The sequence below is a fragment of the Nomascus leucogenys genome, chromosome 13 (assembly GCF_006542625.1).
Source record: "Nomascus leucogenys isolate Asia chromosome 13, Asia_NLE_v1, whole genome shotgun sequence".
Classification (NCBI taxonomy): Eukaryota; Metazoa; Chordata; class Mammalia; order Primates; family Hylobatidae; genus Nomascus; species Nomascus leucogenys.
Genome location: NC_044393.1, coordinates 36,657,592 through 36,681,302, shown reverse-complemented (window position 1 = coordinate 36,681,302; position 23,711 = coordinate 36,657,592). Strand labels below are relative to the sequence as shown.

The following is a 23,711-nucleotide window of genomic DNA, read 5'->3' as shown; positions in this document are numbered from 1 at the left end:
ATCTATTGTCTCACAATTCTGGGGTTTAGAAGTCTGAAATCAAGATGTTGGTGGCCGGGCACAGTGGCTCACACCTGTAATCCCAACATTTTGGGAAGCCAAGGTGAGCAGATCACTTGAGTCCAGGAGTTCAAGACCAGCCTGACCAACATGGTGAAACCCCATCTCTACTAAAAATGCAAAAATTAACAGAGCATGGTGGTGCGCTCCTGTAGTCCCAGCTACTAGGGAGGCTGAGGCAGGAGAATCACTTGCAAAAAAAAAAAAATAGCAAGGTTGTTCCTTCTGAGGGCTCTGAGAAAGGATTTGTTCATGCCTCTCTTCTGATGACAGCCAGCAATCCTTCAGTCTCTGCTTCTTGTATCACTCAGCATTCTCTCCTCCTGTATCTCTCTCTCTCTGTATCTCTTTTCCTCTTCTTATAAAGACACCAGTCATATTGGATTACTCTAGTATAACTTTAACTTCTTAACTACATCTTAATTATATCTTCAACAAACCTATTTTCAAGTAAAGTCACATTCAGAGGTACTGGGAGTTATATCTTCACCATATCTTTTTGAGAACACAATTCAACCCATAATTGGTTGTTTTTTTACTATTGAGTTTTGTGTTTAGATATTAGCCGTTTGTCAGGCGTATGGTTTGCAAATATTTTTTTCCTAGCCTTTAGCTTCATTCTTCATCCTCTTGACAGAGTCTTTCAAGGCAAAAAAAATTTTTCGTTTCAATGAAGTCCAGTGTATAAATTTTTCCTTTTCTACTCCTTGCTTTTGGTGTCAAGTCTGGAACTTTTTGCCTAATCCTAGATCCGAAATATCTTCTCTTAGGTTTTTTGCAACTGTATCATTGTTTTGCATTTTAAGTTTAAGTTCATGATCCAAGTTGTTTTTTGTGTTTGAGGTTAAGATCAAGATTCAATTTTTTTGCCTTTGGATGTCCCATTGTTCCAGCACTAATTGTTGAAAAGATCATATACTCTCTCCATTGAGAAAGGATTGCACGTTTCTCAAAAATCATTTATGCTTATTTGTGTGAGTCTATTTCTGGGTTCTTCATTTTGTTCCATTGACTTATGTGTCTATCCTTTTGCTAAAACCAATCAGTGTCTTGATTAGGCTATGATGAGTCCTTACATTGAATAGACTGATTCCTCTCCCTTTAGTCTTCTTTTTTCAAAATTGCTTTAGCTGTTTTATTTCCTTGTCTTTCTTTCTGTCTACATTTGTTAAACTTGTCTATATCTACAAAAAAAAAAAATTGCTGGGATTTTTATAGGAATTATGTTAAACCTATATATCAATTTGGAGAGAATATCTTTCCTATGCTGAGTCTTCAAATCCATGAACACAGTATGTCTCTGCATTTATTTAGATCTTACTTGATTCCTCTAATCAGCATTTTGTCATTTTTAGCATTAAGTCCTGTACATATCTAATGTCTTATTAAATTTAATTCTTTGTATTTCTTTTTTTGAACAATTGTAAATGTCATTATATTTATAATTTCAGTATTCATATGTTCATTGCTAATTTATAAAAATACAGTTGATTTTTATATGTGTATCTGGTATCCTGCAACCTTGCTGAACTCATTTATTAGTTTTAGAAATTTTTTTGAAGATTCTTTGGGATTTTGTTGTTGTAGATGTTGATGTTGGCAAATAGGCTCAGTTTAATTTCTTCCTTTCTGATGTGTATGCCTTTTATTCCCTTTTCTACCTTATTGCACTGGCTAGAACTTCCAGCACTATGTTGAATAAGAGTGGTGAGAGCAGATATCCTGCCTTGTTCCCGGTCTTAGGGGGGTAAGTATTCAGTCTTTCACAATTAAGAATAATATTAGCTGTACAGTTTTTGTTGTTATTGTTTGGTTGGTTTTTGCCAGTTTGTTTTTTGTAGATGCTTTTTAACGTGTTGAAGAAGTTCTCTTCCATTTCTGTTTCTGGGAGTTTTTTAATTTCTGGGTGCTGATGTTTGTGAAATGTGTTTTTTTTTAATCAGTTAATATGATCATGTGATTTTTCTTCTTTAGCCATTTAATATGGGTAGATTACATTGATTTTTTTTTTTTTTTTAATATTAAGCCAGCCCTGCATCTCTTGAATAAACCTTACTTGGTCATGATGTTGTAAAATTCTATTTACATATTGCCAAATTCTACTTGCTAATATTTTGTTAAGAATTTTTGTGTCTGTATTTGCCAGACACTGTCTTTATCTGGTTTTGCTATCAAGGTCGCACTGGCTTCAAAAAATGCCTTGAGAAATGTTCCCTCCCATTCTCTGCAAAAGATTGTCAAGTATTTCTGCTCATTCTTATTTAAACTTTTGGTAGAATTCTCTGGTAAAAGCCTCTTGGCCTGGAGCTTTCTTTTTTGTGAATTTTTAAATGACTAATTCAGCTTCTTTGATAGTTATAAAACTGTTCACATCTATTTTATATTGGGTGAGTTTTTGTAGTTTGTGTTTTTTGAGGAATTGGTCTGTTTTATTTATGTTACTAAATTTATGTCTGTATATGTGTGTATACCCTTCTTATCCTTTTGATGTCTGTAGTGATCTCTCCTATTTAATTGTTGATATAGGTAATTTGTGTCTTCTCTTTTTTTTTCGTCATTCTTCCTAGAGATTTGTCAGTGTTACTGATCATTTCAAAGAAAAGACTCAGCTTTTTGTTTCATTGATTTTTCTCTATTGTTTTCCTATTCTCAATTTAATTGGTTTCTGTTCTTTAATTTTTTTTTTCCTGATTAACTTGCCCTTTTTCTGAGTTCTTGATGTAGGAGTTTAGATTATTGATTTGAGATTTTTTATTTTCTTATGTGTGCGTTTAGTACCATGAATTGCCCACTCAGCACTACTTTACCTATGTCTCTGAAATTTTGACATGTTGTATTTTCATTTTCTTTTTTTTTTTATTTTGAGATGGAGTTTCGCGTGTGTCACCCAGGCTGGAGTGCAGTGGCACAATCTCAGCTCACTGCAACCTCCACCTCCCGGGTTCAGTCAGTTCTCCTGCCTCAGCCTCCCGAGTAACTGGGCTTACAGGCACCTGCCACCACACCCAGCTAATTTTTGTGTTTTTAGTAGAGATGGGGTTTTACCATGTTGGCTAGGCTGGTCTCAAACTCCTAACCTCAGGTGATCCACCTGCCTCCGCCTCCCAAAGTGCTGAGATTACAGGCGTGAGCCATCCTGCCCGGTCCTTTTTTTTTTTTTTAAACTGAGACGGAGTCTCACTGTCGCCCAGGTTGGAGTGCAGTGGTGCAATCTCGGCTCACTGCAATCTCCACCGCCAGGGTTCAAGCGATCCTCATGCCATAGCCACCTGAGTAACTGGGACTACAGGCGCGTGCCACCACGCCCGGCTAATTTTTTTGTATTTTTAGTAGAGATGGGGTTTCACCATGTTAGCCAGTCTGGTCTTAAACTCCTGACCTCAGGTGATCTGCCCGCCTCGGCCCCCCAAAGTGCTGGGATTATAAGCGTTAGCCACCACACCCAGCCTGTATTTTCATTTTCAATCAATTCAGTGTATTTTTAAAAATTTCTTTTAAGACCTCTTTTTGACTTATAGATTATTTAGTAGTGTGTTGATTAGTTTCTAAGTGTTTGGTATTTTCTTGCTACCTTTCTGTTATAAATGTCTAGTTTGATTCAACTATGTCCAGTAACACACTCTATATGACTTCGATTTTTGAAAGTTTGAGATTTGTTTTATGACCAGGGATGTGGTCTGTCCTGGTGTAGGTGCCATGGGTATTTGAAAAGAATGTATATTTTGCTGTTGCTAGGTAGAGTGCTCTATATATTTTGAGTAGATCCTGTTGTCTAATTGTGTTGTTGAATTTTTCTTTATCCTTGCTGGTTTTCTATCTAGTTGTTTCATCAGTTGTTGGGAGAAGGTTTTGAAGTATTTGAGTATAATTATAGATTTGTTTATATCTCCTTTCAGTTCAGTCAGTTTTTCCTTCACATGTTTTGCAGCTCTGTTGTTTTGTGCATGCACATTTAGGATTGCTATGTATTTTTAGTGGGTTGACCATTTTATCATTGTGTAATGTTTTTTTCTCTCTCTGGTAATTTTATTTGCTCTGAAATCTGCTTCGATGTTAATATAGCCACTCCTGCTTTCTTTTGATTAATGCTTGCATTACATATCTTTTTCCATCCTTTTCAACATGCATGTATCATTATTTTTAAAGTGAGTTTCAGGTAGACAGCATATTATTGGGTGATGTTTTTTAATTCATTCTGCCAGTCTCTGTGTTTTAATTGGCATATTTAAATCATTTATACTTAAGCTTGCCATTTTAAACTTTGTTTTCTATTTGTCTTCACTATTTTTTATTTCTGTTACTTGAGTAATTTGTTGAAGTCCTTTTTGATTTTTTGTAGTGTTTTGAGTGTATGTCTTTGTATAGTTTTCTTACTGATTGCTGTAGGCATTATATTATATATGCAGTCTACTAGTATACTTTACCAGTTCAGACTAGAAATGTTACCTCCTTTTATGTCCCTTTATCCTCTCTTATTTTTAATATGCTCATCTTAAATATTTCCTCTGAATACATTTAGAACCGGGTTGGATAATTATAATTTTTCTGCAACCATTGAATATAATTTAGAAAACTCAAGAGAAGGAAGTTTATTGTATTTACCCTTATATTTGTTTACCATGTTGTTTCTTCCTTCTTGATGTTCCAAGGTTCCTTTTCTTATCATTTCCTTTCTGTTAAGACAGCTTCCTTTAGTCACTCTTCAAGAGTAGGTCTGCTAGCAACAAATTCCCTTTGTTTTCCTTCATGTGAGGCTGTCTTGATTTCCTGTTTCATTCCTGAAGGATATTTTTGCTGGATGTAGGATTTGGGGTTAATGGCTCTTTTCTTTCAGCACTTGAAAAATGTGTTCCTTCCTTTTGCCCTCCATTGTTTCTGATGAGAAATCTGTGTCTTTCATATTGTTTCCCCCAATGGTATCTCCTTAGTTGCTTTCAAGATTTTTTAGTGTTGTTTTAACTCAATTACCTCTGCAAAGAAAAAAAAAATTTTGTTGTTGTTGTTGTTGTTTTAGTTTTCAGAAGTTTGACTACGATGTAGATTTCTTTGGGTTTATTCTCTTTGGAGTTTGTTCAGCTTCTTAAATCTGTACACTTATGTACAGATTCCTCAGCTTGCCGAGTAGCTGGGATTACAGGTGCCCACCACCATGCCTGGATAATTTTTGTATTTTTAGTAGAGACAGCGTTTCGCCATGTTTGCCAGGCTGGTCTCGAACTCCTGACTTCAAGTGATCCACCCACCTTGGCCTCCCAAAGTGCTGGGATTACAGGCGTGAGCCACCGTGCCTGGCCCTAGTTCACTTATGCTTTCCCCTTTCTTCTCCATTCTGCTGTTGAGCCCATCGCTTAGTTTTAGTTTTTTTATTTCAATTATTGTGTTTTTCAGTTCTATAATTTCCATTTTGTTCCTCTTTATATCTTCTGTTTCTTTGCTGAGAGTTTCAGTGCTTTCACTTGTTTCAAGCATGTTCATAAATGCTTGCTTAAACAATTTGATGATGACTACTTTAAAATCTTTGTCAGATAGTTTTAACATTTTTGTCATTGGTATTAGCATCTGTTAATTATCATTTCTCATTTGATTTGTGATCTTCCTAATCTTGGTATGATGAGTAATTTTTAGTTGAAACCTGGACATTTTGTGTATTATGTTATGAGACTCTGGATTTTATTTAAACCTGCTGTGTTAACTGGCTTCCTCTGACACCACTCTGACAGTGAAACGGTGGGTTGTAATGCTGCTTCATTAATGCCAGGTAAAGGTAGAAGTCCAGGTTCCCTATTCAGCCTCTATTGACATGGGGGCCGGGGACGGGGCAGGAATGGGAGTTCCAGCTCTCAACTAGGCTTTCACTGATACCACTTTGGCTGGAACAGGTAGGAGTGCTTGTTGCCACTTGGTGGTGGTAAAATCCTGATTCTTCACTAGATCCTCCTGTGTCATCACCCCACTGAGGAGGAGTATAGTCACTTTGTTACTGCTGGATAGGGGTAGAAGTCAGGATCCACATTTGTCTCTACTGATATCACTGAGGTGGAGCCTCATTTTCACCACGTTGCGTAAAAATTCCAGCTGGCCAACATGGTGAAACTCCGTCTCTGCTAAAAGTACAAAAATTAGCTGGGCATGGTGGTGGGCACCTGTAGTTCCAGCTACTCAGGAGGCTGAGGCAGGACAATCGCTTGAACCCGGAAGGTGGAGGTTGCAGTGAGCCAAGATCACACTATTGCACTCCAGCCTGGCGACAGAGTGAGACGGCATCTCAAAAAAAAAAACAAAAAACAGATTTCAGCTTCCTACTTGGCCTTTTCTAACACTAGCCCAGCAAGATGGCTGGGGGCATCTTGTTACATCCTGGCAAGAGTGAAAATCTAGGCTCTGCCTTCAGCCTTTGCTGGCATGTCTATAGGGGTGTGGCCATAGTTTTTTCTGGGTTGTTTAGCTGAAGTAGGGCAATTCTTGTTTAAAAGCTTTCAGTCTTGTTAGACTACTCCTTTTGTGATCCTTTGGCTAGAGGGAACGGGTTCATTAGGGCTTTTTTTTTTTTTGTCTTCATCTGTTGGCATTCTTGTTTGCCAACTTTGCCAGCTCTAAGTCTGGGATATAGGAGACAAAAACAAAGCCCAGAGAACTCGTTAACATGTGATTCCTTGGGTCCCCAGGTCCCTAGTTAGTGTGCTACCTTCTGTCCAACTTAATGTCCATGGTTTTTAGTTATATTTAGCTGGATAAATAGGGAAATGTATGTCTATGCCATCTTTCTGGAGTCAGAAGTCTACCTGACTGTCTTTTAATGGAGATACAGGCAGTGATTCCATTATCTTTTATTGTTGCATTTTAGTTAATAATGAAAACTAACATTTCTCAAGTACACAGTATGTGCCCAGGTACTGTTCTAAGTGCTTTTTGTGTGTTGAGTCATTTAATTCCCTTAAAACTTTATGAAATAGTTACTAGTATTATTCTGTCTTATCAGATGAGGAAACTGAGACATAGAAAAGATAAGTAACAAGCCCCAAATTACTGACAAATCCATGGTTAAACCCCTGGCTCTCTGACTCCATAAGCCCACTCTAATACTCATGGCCTAAGATAAATCTCAAATCTATATGCTTTCCATTATAACAACTTTGTTTTTTTTGGAAACTTGTCACAGTTTTTCTATCCTAGAATTCAGAAATTTTACTAGGATCTGTCTAAATATAGGTCTTATTTTTAAAATAATTCTCTCTAGAACCCAGTGTATCCATTTCATCAGAAAGCTTAGGTCTTTCTACTGATCAGTGACATGTTTTTAAAATTTTTAATCTTTCCTCTCATCCACCCACTCAAAAAAAGATTTTGCAGAAGGTCTTTCATGTGGTCATAAAGATACTCAGTAAAGAACAAAGAAATTAGTTCCTTCTAATATGTCAAAAGCTTTCTTTTTTAGATGTAGTCTCGCTTTGTCACCCAGGCTGGAGCGTAGCAGTGATATCATAGCTCACTGTAACCTTAAATTCCTGGGCTCAAGTGATCCTCCCATCTTAACCTCCAGAGTAACTAGTACTACAAGCACGTGCCACCATGCCCAACTAATTTTTTAATTTTTATTTTTATTTTTATTTGTACAGGTGGGGTCTCCCTATATCTCCCAGGCTGGTCTCAAACCCCTGGCCTCGAGCAGTCCTCCCACCTCAGCCTCCCAAAGTACTGGGGTTACAGGCATGTACCACTGCACCCGGCCCCTTTCTGAGCATTTTTTTTTTCTTTGAGATGGAGTCTTGCTCTGTCTCAGGCTGGAGTGCAATGGTGCAATCTCAGCTCACTGCAACCTCTGCCTCCCGGGTTGAAGCTAATCTGCCTCAGCTTCCTGAGAAGCTGGGATTACAGGCGCATGCCACCAGGCCCGGCTAATTTTTGTATTTTTAGTAGAGACGGGGTTTCACTACATTGGCCAGGCAGGTCTCAAACTCCTGACCTCGTGATCTGCCTGCCTGGGCCTCCCAAAGTGCTGGGATTACAGGCATGAGCCACCGCACCCAGCCACCTGTTACATTTTTTATTCTTTCTTTTTTTTTTTTTTTTTTTTTTTTGTTGCCAGGCTGGAGTGCAGTGACGCGATCTCGGCTCACTGCAACTTCCGACTCCATGGTTGAAGGGATTCTCCTGCCTCAGCCTCCCGAGTAGCTGGGATTACAGGCATGCGTCACCACGCTCAGCTAATTCTTGTATTTTTATAGAGACAGGGTTTCACCATATTGGCCAAGATGGTCTCGATCTCCTGACCTCGTGATCTGCCCGCCTCAGCCTCCCAAAGTGCTGGAATTACAGGTGTAAGCCACTGCACCCGACACTTCTGAGCATTTTTGAAGCAAAACTAGAATACTGACTCCTGGGAAGATGATATGGTATTGTCCAGGGAACAGGAACTGGTCTAAGAAGAATGTGGCTACCAAGCATGCTTTGAGGAATGCTACTGCAGCCCCATTTACCTGTGGTGTATTGTGTTAAACTCAGGTCTTGTAGGCATCCAAATCTCAAGTAATCTGTCCCTCTTAGAACTTCTTGGTTCTAAGATTGCTGATAAAATACTCAAATCTTCCTGTCTTTTTTTTTTTTGTTTTGGTTTGATTTTAATAAACTGACTGGGTGGTTTGAAATTTAGGCTGAGGCTAGAGATTTCAAGAAGTGAATTTCAAGAAGGGGAAAAAAAGGTTTTCACGTGAATGAAGTTGGAAATGCCAAGTAAGCTACAACAGTGTACTGTATGTTCTATTTCTCCTCTTCACTCCCACAAGGAGCAATTACTAAATAACTTATATTTGTAAGACTTCAATAGCAAAGAATGCATATTACTAAGATGATGAATATGTAGCCTTTTATCAATTTATTTTAAAAGATTAATACTCCTGGTGAAAATACATTATGATGAAAATTTTGTAAAAACTAATGTATCACTGGATCAGGATTAACATCTTGGAATAATCTACCATCTACTTAAATTGTTGGGCCAACATATCAATTGTAGTGAAGCCATTTTATTTACTAAAACAAAGAGAGAAAAATTCCTAAAATGTATTCTGCATCAACATATCTTCTACCAGCCTGGATCCCTCTGGTAATTGGGGTTTATTAAAAGGCCCTGCCAGGTAGTGAGGACTCACAAAAGTCTCAACATCCAGCCCCCAGCAGCACTAAGGCAGATGTCTTTTCCCTCTGATGACAGTGCTTCTACCTCTACTGCTGTGAGTGTCTGAGTCTTTGTTCAGAATGCTACAAGAATTGTACTAATTTCGAGAACCCTGCAGGGCAACATTCCCACACCACTGGCCTCACTCCTAGCTAGCCTGTATTAATGGCTGCCTTTGGGCCAGACATGGTTTCTAGTTCCTGCGTCTGGAGGCCAGGTTGGCAGGCCACCTGACAGAAAGCTGTCAGTGCGTGCAGAAGAGCTCCCTGTGGAAAGGGCACTTGGTTTGGTGAAATCCTCTCCAGAGATATGATTTTTGTCAAGGCTTCTTTTATGGTATTTACTACTTTCATTTAATGTCATTCCCTTTCCCCAAACACACACACACACACACACACACACACACACACACACACACACACACACACACACATGCCTTAATAGTTTTGTCCTCTTTGAGTTTTCAGACACTTCATTATCTGATATCTCATTTTATCCTTTCAGGAATTCCTTAAAGTTGTTAGATAGGACAGTCATTATCCCATTTGAAAGATGAGAAAATTGAAGTATAGGTGGGCCAAGCTCTGACATTTAGCTAGTGACATCCTGGGAGCAAGCATCCAGATTTGCTGACTGCAAACCTCTCCGTCTTTCTACCATACCACTTTCTGTCACTTGCCTATTTCCTCTCTCTTAGCTTGCCCAGTACAGATGTTTATTCTCTTATTTTCTTTCTTTTTTCTTTTTCTTTTTTGAGATGGAGTCTCAGTCTGTCGCCCAGGGTGGAGTGCAGTGGAGCAATCTTGGCTCACTGCAGCCTACCACCTCCCTGGTTTGAGCGATTCCCCTGCATTAGCCTCCTGAGTAGCTGGGATTACAAGTGCATGCCACCACTCCCGGTTAATTTTTGCATCTTTAGTAGAGACACATTTTCGCCATGTTGGCCAGGCTGGTCTCAAACTCCTGACCTCAGGTGATCCACCCACCTCAGCCTCCCAAAGTGCTGGGATTACAGGTGTGAGCCACTGCACCTGGCCTAATCCCTTATTTTCTAAGGTGAGAGATATCTTACCAAGCCAGTCTTGTCTGGGGAGGGATATTTCTAAGGGATTAAAGGACAGCCATCTAAGTCTTGGCTATAACAAGGGTCATCAAGTGAGGCCCTGTCAGCAATATGAAAGTTAAGAGCTAAGTTTTGTGCCCTGTAATTTTCTAATAGCTCCACAGCATATGTGCTATGTATATTTGGTAAAGCACTCCTTAGCTACATCCTTCCTTCCCTTCCTAAGAAGATCTGAATGTAGGAAAAAGGAAATTAAATATGTATTTGAGTAAAAGCACTTGCTCTAACTGAGCCAACCCAGAAAATGGCCAAAGGTTCAAAATTAAATATTACCCATTATTTATGTTTGGAAGCTGTCAGAGAAGAATTTATATGGGATGAAGTTGTTCTTTGCAGGTATTGACTTCCTGATATGTGTTACTAGAGACTGGAAACTAATAATAAGATTTAGGTTTCAGATACAGCCAGTTAGCATCTCAGTGGTGTCAACAGTATAAATATACTCTTCTGGGAACCTGTGAACACATTTTTAATTTACCATGCATAAATAAAAGTGGAAGTTTTCTTTGCTTGGTAGAGTTTTGTTTGGGTTTGGATTTGTAGTATTCATAGTTATAATTCCATTATCAGTCTTTGGTCTTAATAAGCAGGCCTGGCAGGAACTCTTTATTTTGTAAGGAATCAAAATGACAAATTACAGCTTATCACTTACAGGAGAGGCAACCTTTATCTGTGGAATTTTAACTGTAGTGATCAGTAAGTATTCTCAAACAAACTGACAGAAATAGTCCTTTTTTTTAATGTTTAAACAACACTTACTGTTTCTGATTATAAAAGTAACACATGAGCAAGGCAGTGGAGCATATGGACTGAGATTGCTGAGTTTGGAGCTGGAGGGGCTCTGGCTGTGTACATACTGGGTCAGTCATGGCCATGGGACCAGAACTGTCTAAGCTTCAGTTTCCTTGTCTATAAAATGGAGAGAAATTGGCTGGGCGCGGTGGCACATGCCTATAATACCAGCACTTTGGGAGGCCAAGTGGGGATGATTGCTTGAGCCCACGAGTTCAAGACCAGCCTGGGCAACATGCTGAGACCCTATCTCTACAAAAAAATTTTTAAGAATTAGCTAGGTGTGGTGGCACGTGCCTGTAGTCCTAGCTATTTGGGAGGCTGAAGTGGGAGAATCACTTGAGCCCAGGAGATTAAGGCTGCAGAGAGCTGAGATCACACCATTGCACTCCAGCCTGGGGTGACAGAGTGAGACCCTGTCTCAAAAGAAAAAAAAAATTACTTGAAAATTTTTCATGACCCTTTAATACTATAACATATGATTATATAATTAATCATATTTCCTTGTGAGATATCTCAGTTATTTCTAATATTTTACCATTATAAATATTGTTACTTCAAGGGTTGAGTTATCAGGTTAAAGGCCAAAGAGTTTGAAGAATCTTAAAACTTTTTTTCTTTTTGCACTTCTCTGAGGTTGAACATTTTCATGTTTATTAATTACTGGCATTATTTCAGTGAAATGCCTTTTAGTGAATAAATGCAACTTGCAAAGCTTTTTATATAGGATCTCCAGTCTCTGAAATAGTGCCAGGTACATAATACTCAGTAAATATTTGGCATGGTGAATGAATGAATGAATGGCAAGAATATTAACACTTTGTCTACCATATTTGTTTCAGATGAGGTCATTGTGCCTCTATATGTGCACAGTGATAATGCTGTCTTAGTTCTTAGTCTTTACCTATTTTTTTTCCATTTTTTTCTTCCCCCACAGTTCACCCATGAGCTCGGATTTCCCACATTACAACTTCAGGATGCCTAATATTGGATTCCAGAATCTGCCTCTCAACATATATATTGTGGTTTTTGGTACTGCTATATTTGTCTTCATCCTTAGTTTACTCTTCTGTTGCTACTTGATTAGGTAACCAATTTTCATTCTATGTTACTTCAAAATATGTTAAATAATCATCAAGTTTCTATCCTCAGATTTTTTTTAAAATGAAGTATGATAATTGGCAAATTTTTAAAAAATTAAGATGACTTACCGTTTTAATCTGTGCATTAGTAATCAGTAAAACACCTTTATATGATCTTCAATCTTATCTATTGATGAAGTGTTTTACTCTGTAGGAGAAAATTGTCCTTATTTATTTTTCTGCCTTTCTACCTGGTAAACAGATACACATATGTCATTGTCTTTCTCCAAGATTTAATCTACTCTCACAGAGATTTCAAAATTGCTTTTCAAGAAGGTGTGGCTTCCTTGTTAGCTAAGGTCATTAGGTATCAGACAAGTAGAGGAGGCTAGGCGCAGTGGCTCATGCCTGTAATCCCAGCACTTTGGGAGGCCCAGGCGAGTGGATCACCTAAGGTCAGGAGTTCTCGACCAGCCTGGCCAACATGGTGGAACTCCGTCTCTACCAAAAATACAAAAACTAGCTGGGCGTAGTGGCTAATGCCTGTAATCCCAGCTACCTGGGAGGCTGAAGCAGGAAAATCACTGGAACCCAGGTGGTGGAGGTTGCAGTGAGCCAAGATCGTGCCATTGCACTCCAGCCTGGGCAACAGAGCGAGACTCCATCTCAAAAAATAAAATAATAAAGAAACGTAGGGGATGCTCCTTATATCTCACAGATATGTTGACTGCTTATGACTTTTATTTCTTCCTCCAAATTAATTAAATATTTGAGGCAAATATAATTGTAATCTACAGAAAAAAACTTTATAAAACCTGCTTATTTCCAGAAATTCCTTTTTCTAACATTTCTATTAAACTATTATTAAAATAATTATATCAGCCAGGTGCGGTGGCTCACGTCCAAAATCCCAATACTGGGAGGCTGAGGTGGGTGGATTACCTGAGGTCGGGAGTTCGAGACCAGCCTGGCCAACATGTTGAAACCCAGTCTCTACTAAAAATACAAAAATTAGCGAGGTGTGGTGGTGGGCATCTGTAATCCCAGCTACTTGGCAGGAGAATCCCTTGAACCTGGGAGGGAGAGACTGCAGTGAGCCAAGATCGTGCCATTGCAGTCCAGCCTAGACAACAAGAACAAAACTCCGTCTCAAAAAAAAAAAAAGTTTGATCACAGTGTTCTAGGACAGTGGGATATAAATATCATCCAAAAATGTAATTAAGAGTAAAAAGTTTAGCACTGTGTAAAGTAACTGTTAACTGAAGAAGTCCCAAAAAAAAGTACTGAAACTTTTAAGTTCTAGACTTGGGGTGTTTTTAATTGTAAACACCAAAGCATTTGTGTTTGTCTATTTGTGGACAAATACCTTCCTTAGTGGAAAGAAAAAAAAAATGAGGTACATACATGTAAATACTTGCTGCAGCATTTAATATATTTTTGTGTTACACTTTTTGTTGCATCGTAAACACATTTATTATTACCAATGGACAATGAGTTCTTTATTGTTATTATTATTATTATTTGAGATGGGTTCTCTGTTACCTAGGTTGGAGTGCAGTGGCACAGTCTCTGCTCACTACAGCTTTCCTCCTAGGCTCAAGTGATCCTCCCCCCTCAGCATCCCAAGTAGCTGGGGCTACAGGCGCCTGCCACCACACCTGGCCAATTTTTTTTGTATTTTTGGTAGAAACGGGGTTTTGCCATGTTTCCCAGGCTGGTCTCAAACTCCTGAGTTCAAGCAATCCACCCGCCTCAACCTCCCAAAGTGCTGGGATTACAGGGGTGAGCCACCACATCCGGCTAGACAATGAGTTCTTTTAAGACTGTTCAACTAGTTCAGATTTTTACATCTCTTTCTAGCAAGAAAAGACAAGGTTTTGTGTGTTTATACAAATGTTAATATTACTGCAATTCCAATATAATAAAGCACTCAAATATAAATTAATAATAGTTTGATAAACATTATATAAATATTCGGCATTTTTTAAAATTAGAGAATTAGCTGTAGCATATATAGGACCTCAGAATATAAAAATATGGTTTTTTTTTTCAGACTTACTAGTTTTTTTTGATAATTCCTCTACGAATGTTGATTTAACTCAGAAATATGTAAATTTAATATTCAAAACCAAATTATTTTTTAAAGAGGCAAAAAATATAAAAATATAACAAAATGTAAAAAAAAAGAAAATGTTATTAAGGGAGGGTTATCATATTGTAAAATATTTAATTCTAAAATATATAGCTCATAATATAGTTTTCATTACTATGTCAAAGAATTAAGTAAGCTATTAAGTAAGCCTTTAACTTTAAACGAAAACCCACTAATGTACCAATTTGTGATTCTGGGTAAATTTTTTGAAAAGTAAGTTATGAAACACCCTTTTACCTCATTATATTCCTTTTAATAATCAAGCAAATAAGTAAAGTGATAATGAAAAAATAATGATATGTACTTAATTTTATCCTTTTGTATCTTTTTTTTTTTCAAGATAGTGTCTCACTGTGTCGCCCAGGCTGGAGTGTAGTGACATGAGGCTCACTGAAGCCTCAACCTCCTAGCACAAGTGATCCTCCCATCTCAGCCTCCTGAGTAGCTGGGACTCTAGACATGCACCACCACACCCAGCTAATTTTTGTATTTTTTGTAGAAACGAAGTCTCACTATGTTTTCCAGACTGGTCTCGAACTCTTGGGCTCAAGCAGTCCTCCCAGCTCTGCCTCCCAAAATGCTGAAATTATAGGCATGAGCCACCACACCCAGCCTTATCCTTTTTTATAATCAGCCTAACAGGCCGGGTGCAGTGGCTCATACCTGTAATCTCAGCACTTTGGGAGGCCAAGGCAGGCGGATCACTTGAGGTCAGGAGTTCAAGACCAGCCTGGCCAACAAGTGAAACCCCATCTCTACTAAAAATACAAAAATTAGTTGGGTGTGGTGGCGCATGCCTGTAGTCCCAGCTAATTGGGAGGCTGAGGCATGAGAATCACTTGAACCCTGGAGGCAGAGGTTGCAGTGAGCCAAGATCGCGCCACACTCTACCCTGTCTCAAAAAAATAAAAATTAAAAAATTAAAAAATAAGCTAACAAAGCAAAGAAATTAGGATCTGTTACACTAAAATTGAATTATCATGTTTAATCAGAAATGTTCAAACATTTCTAAACTTCATTTACTAGTCATTGGTACAATTGTTTTTTGTTTTGTTTTTGAGATAGAGTCTTGCTCTGTCACCAGGCTGGTGTGCAGTGGCGCGATCTCGGCTCACTGCAAGCTCCACTTCCCAGGTTCACACCATTCTCTTGCCTCAGCCTCTCGAGTAGCTGGGACTACAGGCACACGCCACCATGCCCAGCTAAACTTTGTATTTTTAGCAGAGATGGGGTTTCACCATGTTAGCCAGGATGTTCTAGTTCTCTTGACCTTGTGATCCACCAGCCTCAGCCTCCCAGAGTGCTGGATTACAGGCATGAGCCACCGCGCCTGGCCAATTTTTAAAATTTAATCATGAGGTAAGGAGCTTTCCTTTATGATGATCCTAATTTGTTACCTTTAACACTTCAAATGGTAAATTGGGATTTAACAAGTCTTTGCAGTTAATCTAGAGATCTGTGGAGTCAGCTCCTCCAGAATTACCCTAGCTCATTTTTTATGATAACCTAAGCTCTCCAGCACCTTCCCAGGAGGTTCTTCTGTTCTGCAGAGAGCTCCCTCCAGTCACCACCACTGGACTCATCAGAACCATAGGAAGAATCTAACTTAGGTCTAAACAAGACAGTCACTACCAACCACAATCTTACACAGGATTGTAGTATAGAATGTGCTGACTATGATAGGGCTGTGAACAGGGCACTACTGGAGCACAAAAGAAGGACATCTTACCTGCTAAGAAAGATCCTGTTTTATAATGAATTATATAATATTCTAATTTATGTTTGTTCATGTTTTTTCCCTGATGGTTATTTGTTCTGTTTGTTATATCTCAAACACTCAGAATCGTGCCTGGCACAATATTAAGCACTCGATAAGTATTCGTTGGGTGAATGAATGAACAGTTCCCTAGTAGGAAGTCATTAGATATGCCTAAGACTAAAAAATCAAGAAGTACCAACACAGGCAAGTTATTTAGAAACATGGAAGTCAGGATCAAAATAGTGAGCTAAAGGGGGAAAAATGGGTTATCTCTTCGGAAGAGGGCAGAGGACTGCTGATTTTTTGTTATTAACCCTGTAGAGCCACATATGACAACATATGTAACTTGGATAAAATTAAAAACAAAAAATAGAGGGGTGATGCATACCCCAGTTACCCTGATTTGATCATTATACATTGTATGCTTGTATCAAAATATTACATGTACCCCATAAATAGTACAATTATTGTGTATTATGTTTTAATAATAATCAAAAATAAATTTTGAAGAATACAGGGAAATTTTGGGGCTACAGTTATTATGAGGTCTTGAACCAAGATAATGATAGTAGATCTAGAAAAGATGTTGTGGTTGTAAGAAATACTTGGGAGGTGAATATAAACAGAAATTAATGACTGGACATTAAGGACAGAAGGGGTTTAGAATCTTTCTTGGACCTCTGGCTTAGGCAGCTGGGTAGATAGCAGTCCTTTCTGAGAGATAGAAACATTTTAAATGAAAAGATGATAGATTCCATTTCAGAGATGGGGGTCTGAGTTTCCTGTGTAACTGTCAAGGTGTTTAATACTTAATTGGATATATAGCTCTAAAGCTTGTGAGAAGTCTGATCTGTAATTAATAGGTAGAAGCTGAAGCCAGGAGTGTTGCCTAGAGAGAATGTGTATAGTAAAATAAAATGGGCCCAGGGCAGAATCCTAAGGAAACATTGATATTTAAGAAGAGCCCTTAAAAGAGACTGAGAAGGGATAGCAGGAGATAAGAGGAAAATCGAGGCTAGGCATGGTGGCTTACGCCTATAACCCCAGCACTTTGGGAGACCGAGCTGGATGGATCACCTGAGGTCAGGAGTTTGAGACCAGCCTGGCCAACGTGGTGAAATCCCGACTCTATTAAAAATATAAAAATTAGCCAGGCGTGGTGGCAGCTACTCAGGAGGCTGAGACAGGAGAATCGCTTGAACGCAGAAGGTGGAGGTTGCATTGAGCTGAGATTGTGCCACTGCATTGCAGCCTGGGCAACAGAGCAGACTATCTCAAAAAAAACAAACAAACACAGGGGCACAAAATATTGTGAGAAAGATGCCCTACAAGTAGTGTTTCAATGGATTGAGTCAATTATGTCAGCTGCTCACAAAGAGGATAAGAACTGAAAAGTTCACATTACATTTGACAATAAGGTTTGCATCCTTAATCTTTGGTAGAAAAACTTCAGTAGCATAGGGTAAGGGATGGTAGAGGGTATAATGGGGCAAAACCTGGCTAGTAGGTGAAGGTGGATACAAGGAATATAACTCTGTCTTTGAAGAACCTTGGCTGAGAAAAGATTAGGTTGAGGGGAGGAGTTGCTGTAGAATCAAGGAAGTATTTTAGCGCTGGGTTTTTTTGTAAGATAGAGATTTTGGTATGTTTATACATATATTAAGGAGAATGAGCCAATTGTGGAAGATTTATGAGAAAGAATAAATCATAGAGGTGAAAAGAGACACACATAAGAGAGATAGCAATATTATTCCTAAGCAGGAGAATACCTTTTCCTAAGACAGAGATGAGGGTAGCTGTAGAAAACAAAACACTCGTAGCCATGTGGAGCTGGGAGTGAGAAAGCTTGCATACATCACAGCCCCCTTTATTTGTGTAGTAAAAAATTGACAGTTGAAAATTATAGGGGAGGAAGTGATAGGTTAACACTTAAAGAGAGTGGCAAGGGTTTGAAAGCACCACTGCATGAAAGCTTAGGATACTGAGCATGAATAGATAGAAGGATTAGAGAGCAATGTGGAGAATCAGGCTGAGACTGGAGACCACAGATTTGCAGTGGCCATAAGCTACATGGTTTTATCATTTCTCTAGCACTATTCAGCATTGTTAATCATGCCTTCTTAAATACTTTTTAGATATCTATTTAGCAGTGCAAAATAAAATAGTGCAATGTAAAATATTAGATAATTAATGGGAGTTAGAGTAATGGAGGAATCAAATTAACTTCATAGAATGAAGTTAATTTAAGGGAGAACTTTCTAGAAGGGATGAATTTTGAGCCACAGATGGAAGAAAAAGGTGAGCACAAATTGATCCATGCTGTAGCTGGAAGTAACAAGTTCAGTTTTGGGAAAACATGTAGATCTAATTAAAATATTCAAATAAGCAAAATGCATTAACAAATAAAGCCTCATTTTAATGACTTCTAATGGAATTCATTTTATTTATTTTTTATTTTTATTATTTTTTATTTTATTTTATTTTTTTTTTGAGACAGGGTCTCACCCTGTCACCCAGGCTGGAGAGCAATGGCATGATCATAGCTTACTGCAGCCTCAACCTCCCAGGCTTAAGCAGTCCTACCTCAGCCTCTCAAGTAGCTGAGACTATAGGCACACGCCATCATGACTGGCTAATTTTTTCTTTTTCTTTTTTTGAGACAGAGTCTTGCTCTGTCACCCAGGCTGGAGTACAGTGGCACGATCTCAGCTCACTGCAACCTCCGCCTCCCGGGTTCAAGCAATTCTCCTGCCTCAGCCTCCCGAGTAGCTGGGATTACAGGCGTGTACCACCATGCCTGGCTAATTTTTGTATTTTTACTAGAGACAGGGTTTCACCATGTTGGCCAGGCTGATCTGGAACTCCTGACCTCAAATGATCCACCCGCCTCAGCCTCCCAAAGTACTGGGTTTACAAGCATGAACCACTGAGCCCGGCTGATGCCCAGCTAATTTTTCAATTTTTTGTAGAGACAGAGTCCCACTATGTTCCTTAGCCTGGTTTTGAACTCCTGGGCTTGAGTGATCCTCCCACCTCAGACTCCCAAAATGCTGGGATTACAGGCATAAGCCACCATGCCCGGTCCATTTTATTTCTTTACGTGAAAATAGTTTCTTTATGTGAAAATGGTATTTTTTCACGTAAAGAAATAAAATGTAAAACAAGCAAAAACCCCATAAGGATATAGATTATTTGAACTACATAATTAATAAACTTATGAGAAAGCTGTAGTTTTGAATTCATATATTAGGCAAGAAAGACTAAAACCAATGAGCTACGTTTTCATGGAGCTAAAAGAAAAGGCCAGTTAAACCCATGAAAAAGTAAAAGGAAGAAAGTAAAAAAGCTAAGCACGATATCAATGAAATAGAAAATAAATGTATAATAGTAAAAATTATTGAGACCAAAGCTGGTTCTTTGGAAATATTAATAAAATTGATAAATCTCTAGAAAAAGTAATCAGGAAAAAGAGAAAAGAAAATATAAATTATAAAACGTAATTTACTAAAATATACATTACTAATATCACTAATGAAAAAGGGACATTATTACAAATCCTATAAACATTAAAAGATCACAAAGAATATTATGTATTTATGGCAATAAACTTGAAATTTTGGGTTAATTACGTAGATTTCTAACAAAAAGGTGCATCAAAACTGACACAAGAAAGGGCATTTATTTAAAAAAAAAAAAAAAACACAACTTAACATTGTACTTTCTGGTAATAGATGGAAAGCTTTCCCCTAAGATCAGAACACAATAAGAATGCCCACTTTACCACTGCTGTTCAGCATTGTACTGGAAGTTCTAGCCAGAACAATTAGGCAAGAAAAAGAAGTGGAAGGCATCTAATTAGAAAGAAGTAACTATCTCCATTTGCAAATGATATGATCCTATATAGAGAAAATCCCATAGGATACACACACACACACAAAAAATTACTGGAACTAATAAATTCAGCAAACTTTCAGAGTCCAAGATCAACACACAAAAATCAGTTGTGTTTCTGTACATCAACAATGAACAATCTGAAAAGGAAATAAAGGAAACAATCTCATTTACAATAGCATCCAAATGAATAAAATTTTAAGGAATAAAGTTAACCAGGGAAGTGAAAGACTTATACCCTGAAAACTACAAAACATTGCTGAAAGAAATTAAAGAAGACCTAAATAAATGTAAAGGCACCCCATGTTCATGGATTTAGATAGTCTTTATATAGTTACAGTGTCAATATTCTCCAAGGCAATCTACAGATTCAGTGCAATCCCTATCAAAATTCCAATGGCCTTTTTTTACAGAAATAGGAAAAGCAATCCTCAAATTCATTTGGAACTGGGGCCCCAAATAGCCAAAGCAGTTTTGAAAAAGAAAAACAAATAGAAGGATTCACACTTCCTGATTTCAAAACTTTAGAAAGCTACTGTAATCAAAAAATTGTGGTACTAGTATAAAGATAGACATATAAACCAATAAACTAGAATTGAGAGTCCAGAAATAAATCCAAACATCTATGACAAATTGATATGCAAACAAGGGTGCCAAGATCATTCAATGGGGAAAGAATTGTTTCTTCAACCAATGGTACTGGGAAGCTGAATATTAACATGCAAAACATTTATACATCAAAGGACATCAAGAAAGTGATAAGGCAACCTGCAGAATGGGAGAAAAATACTTACAAATCCTATCTGATAAGGGTTTAATACCCAGAATATATTAAAAGCTCTTAAAATTTAACAGCAAAAAGACAACCCAATTTAAAAATGGGCAAAAGACTTAAATAATTCTCCAAAGAAGATACACAAATGGCCAAGAAGCACATAAAAAGATGTTTGACATTATTGGTCATTAACGAATTCCAAATTAAAAACACAATGAGATACCACTTCACACCTACTAGGATGCTGTAATCAAAAACAGAAAAATAACAAGTGTTAATGAGGATGTGGAGAAATAAGAACTTGCATATATTGCTGGTAGAAATGCAAAATGATGCAGCTGCTGTGAAAAAGGATTTGGTGGATCTTCAAAAAAAATTTTTTTTTTTGAGACAGAGTCTTGCACTGTCACCCGGGCTAGAGTGCAATGGCGCGATCTCGGCTCACTGCAACGTCTGCCTCCCGGGTTCACGCAATTCTCCTGCCTCAGCCTCCCAAGTAATTGGGATTACAGGCGCCTGCCACCACACCCAGCTAATTTTTTGTATTTTTAGTAGAGACGGAGTTTCACTATGTTGGCCAGACTTGAACTCCTGACCTCGTGATCCACCTGCCTCAGCCTACCAAAGTGCTGGGATTACAGGCATGAGCCACCGCACCTAGCCAGTTCTTCAAAATATTAAACCATGTGACCCAGATTTTCATTCCTAGGTATATACCCAAGACAAATGAAAATATATGTTCACACGGAAACGTGTACAGAAATGTTTCATAATAGCCAAAAGGTATAAACAACCCAAATGTCCATCAACAGATGAATGGATAATTGTATGTACCTACAATGGAATATTATTCAGCCATAAAAAGAAGTGAAGTACTGATACATACTACAACCAGGATGAACCTCAAAAACATGCTAGGTGAAAAGCCATACACAAAAGGCCATATATTGCATTGTTCCTTTTATATGATATATCCATAGTAGGCAAATCTGTAGAGACAAAAAGCAGATTAGAGGTTGCAGGGGACAGAAGCAAGGGGTAATGGGGAGTGATCACTGAATGGGGTACCAGGTGTTTTGTTGGAATGATGAAAAGTTTTGAAACTAGAGATAGCTGGTAGATGCACAACATTGTGAGTACACTACTTACCACTGAATTGTATACTTTAAGGTGGTTAGTTGTAATGGTGAATAAAAATAAAAGAATAAAATTTTTAAAAAGAAAAAACTGGGGCCGGGCATGGTGACTCACTCCTGTAATCCCAGCACTTTGGGAGTCCGAGGCAGGGGATCACCTGAGGTCAGGAGTTCGAGACCAGCCTGGCCAACATGGTGAAACCCCATCTCTACTAAAAATATAAAAATTAGCTGGACGTGGTGGCACACACCTGTATTCTCAGCTATTCAGGAGGCTGAAACAAGAGAATCACCTGAACCTGGGAGGCGGAGGTTGCAGTGAGCCGAGATTGTACCACTGTACTCCAGCCTGGGCGACAGAGCGAGACTCTGTCTCAAAAAAAAAAAAAAAAAACTGCTACAAGAAATTGAAAATATGAATAATTATATATCTAATAAGTAATAGAGACATCACGAGGTCAGGAGATTGAGACCATCTTGGCCAACATGGTGAAACCCCATCTCTACTAAAATACAGAAATTAGTCGGGCGTGGTGGCATGTGTCTGTAATCCCAGCTACTTGGGAGGCTGAGGCAGGGGACTCACTTGAACCTGGGAGGCGGAGGTGGCCGTGAGCTGAGATTGCGCCACTGCACTCCAGCCTGGCGACAGAGCAAGACTCCGTCTCAAAAAAAAAAAAAAAGGAGAATGTGTTTTGGGCCAGGCACGGTGGCTTATGCTGTAATCCCAGCACTTCGGGAGGTTGAGGCAGGCAGATCACGATGTCAGGAGATCGAGACCATCCTGGCTAATATGGTGAAACCTCGTCTGTACTAAAACTACAAAAAAAATTAGCCAGGCGTGGTGGCGGGCGCCTGTAGTCCCAGCTAACTCGGGAGGCTGAGGTAGGAGAATGGGGTGAACCCAGGAGGTGGAGCTTGCAGTGAGCCGAGATCGCACAACTGCATCCCACGCTGGGTGACAGAGCGAGACTCCGTCTCAAAAAAAAAAAAAAAAAAAAAAGAAATTGAATGTATTTTTAAAACATTCCCACAATGATATTTTAAGCCAAGTAACTCATCCAAATATTTAAGGAAAAACATACCACTCCAATGTGACGCTTCCAGAGAATAAAAGTGGAACAAATACTTCTCAGCTCATTTCCTGAGGCCAGCATAATTTTGATTTCAAAGCCTGACAAGGATATTATGAGAAAGGAAATTATAGACCGATCTTTTTCATCATATTGTAAATCAAATTCAGGGATCTACAAAAAAGGTAGAATATTACAACCAAATGAGGCTTGTTCCAAGAATGAGAGTTATTTTAACATTTGAAAATCAATCAATACAATATAGCACGTTAATAGTATAATATCATAAAGCATTGATAAAATTTAATACCTATTCATGATTTTTTTAAACTAGTACTACAAGAGAACTTTCTAAAATTTGAAAGAGTATCTACAAAAAAATAAAGAAAACATCATACTTTATAGTGATGTATTGATAGGGACATTCACTATCACTTTTATTTAGCATCATACTAGAGGGCCTAGCTAGTCAGTGCAAAAAAAAAAAACGGGAAAAAAGAATAAAAGAAAAGTGTATTTAGAAAAGAAGTAAATAAAGTTTATAAAGGCAGTGTTTAAATTCCGATTATATGCAGACAACATAATTTTTTACATTAAAAAATCCAAAAGGTTTTATAGAGAAACTATTTAGAATTAGCAATTCACCAGATACAGGATCAATATACAAAAATTACTTTTTTCCATATAGGTAAC

General features: G+C 38.2%; 1 protein-coding gene across 2 annotated transcripts in view; it reads left to right on the top strand.

Moving 5' to 3' along the window:
- RNF24 (ring finger protein 24) overlaps positions 1-23,711 on the top strand; it is a 97,993-nt gene that overhangs the window by 43,771 nt on the left and 30,511 nt on the right. Inside the window, exons 1-2 of one of the 2 annotated variants that reach the window (XM_030826340.1) lie at positions 1,636-1,807; positions 12,088-12,237. In XM_030826340.1, the coding sequence (XP_030682200.1) occupies positions 1,752-1,807; positions 12,088-12,237 (206 nt within the window). In that variant the 5' untranslated portion in view covers positions 1,636-1,751. Of the gene's footprint in view, positions 1-1,635; positions 1,808-12,087; positions 12,238-23,711 lie in introns of those variants that run through there. The other variant, XM_004090139.3, reaches the window with a different exon arrangement.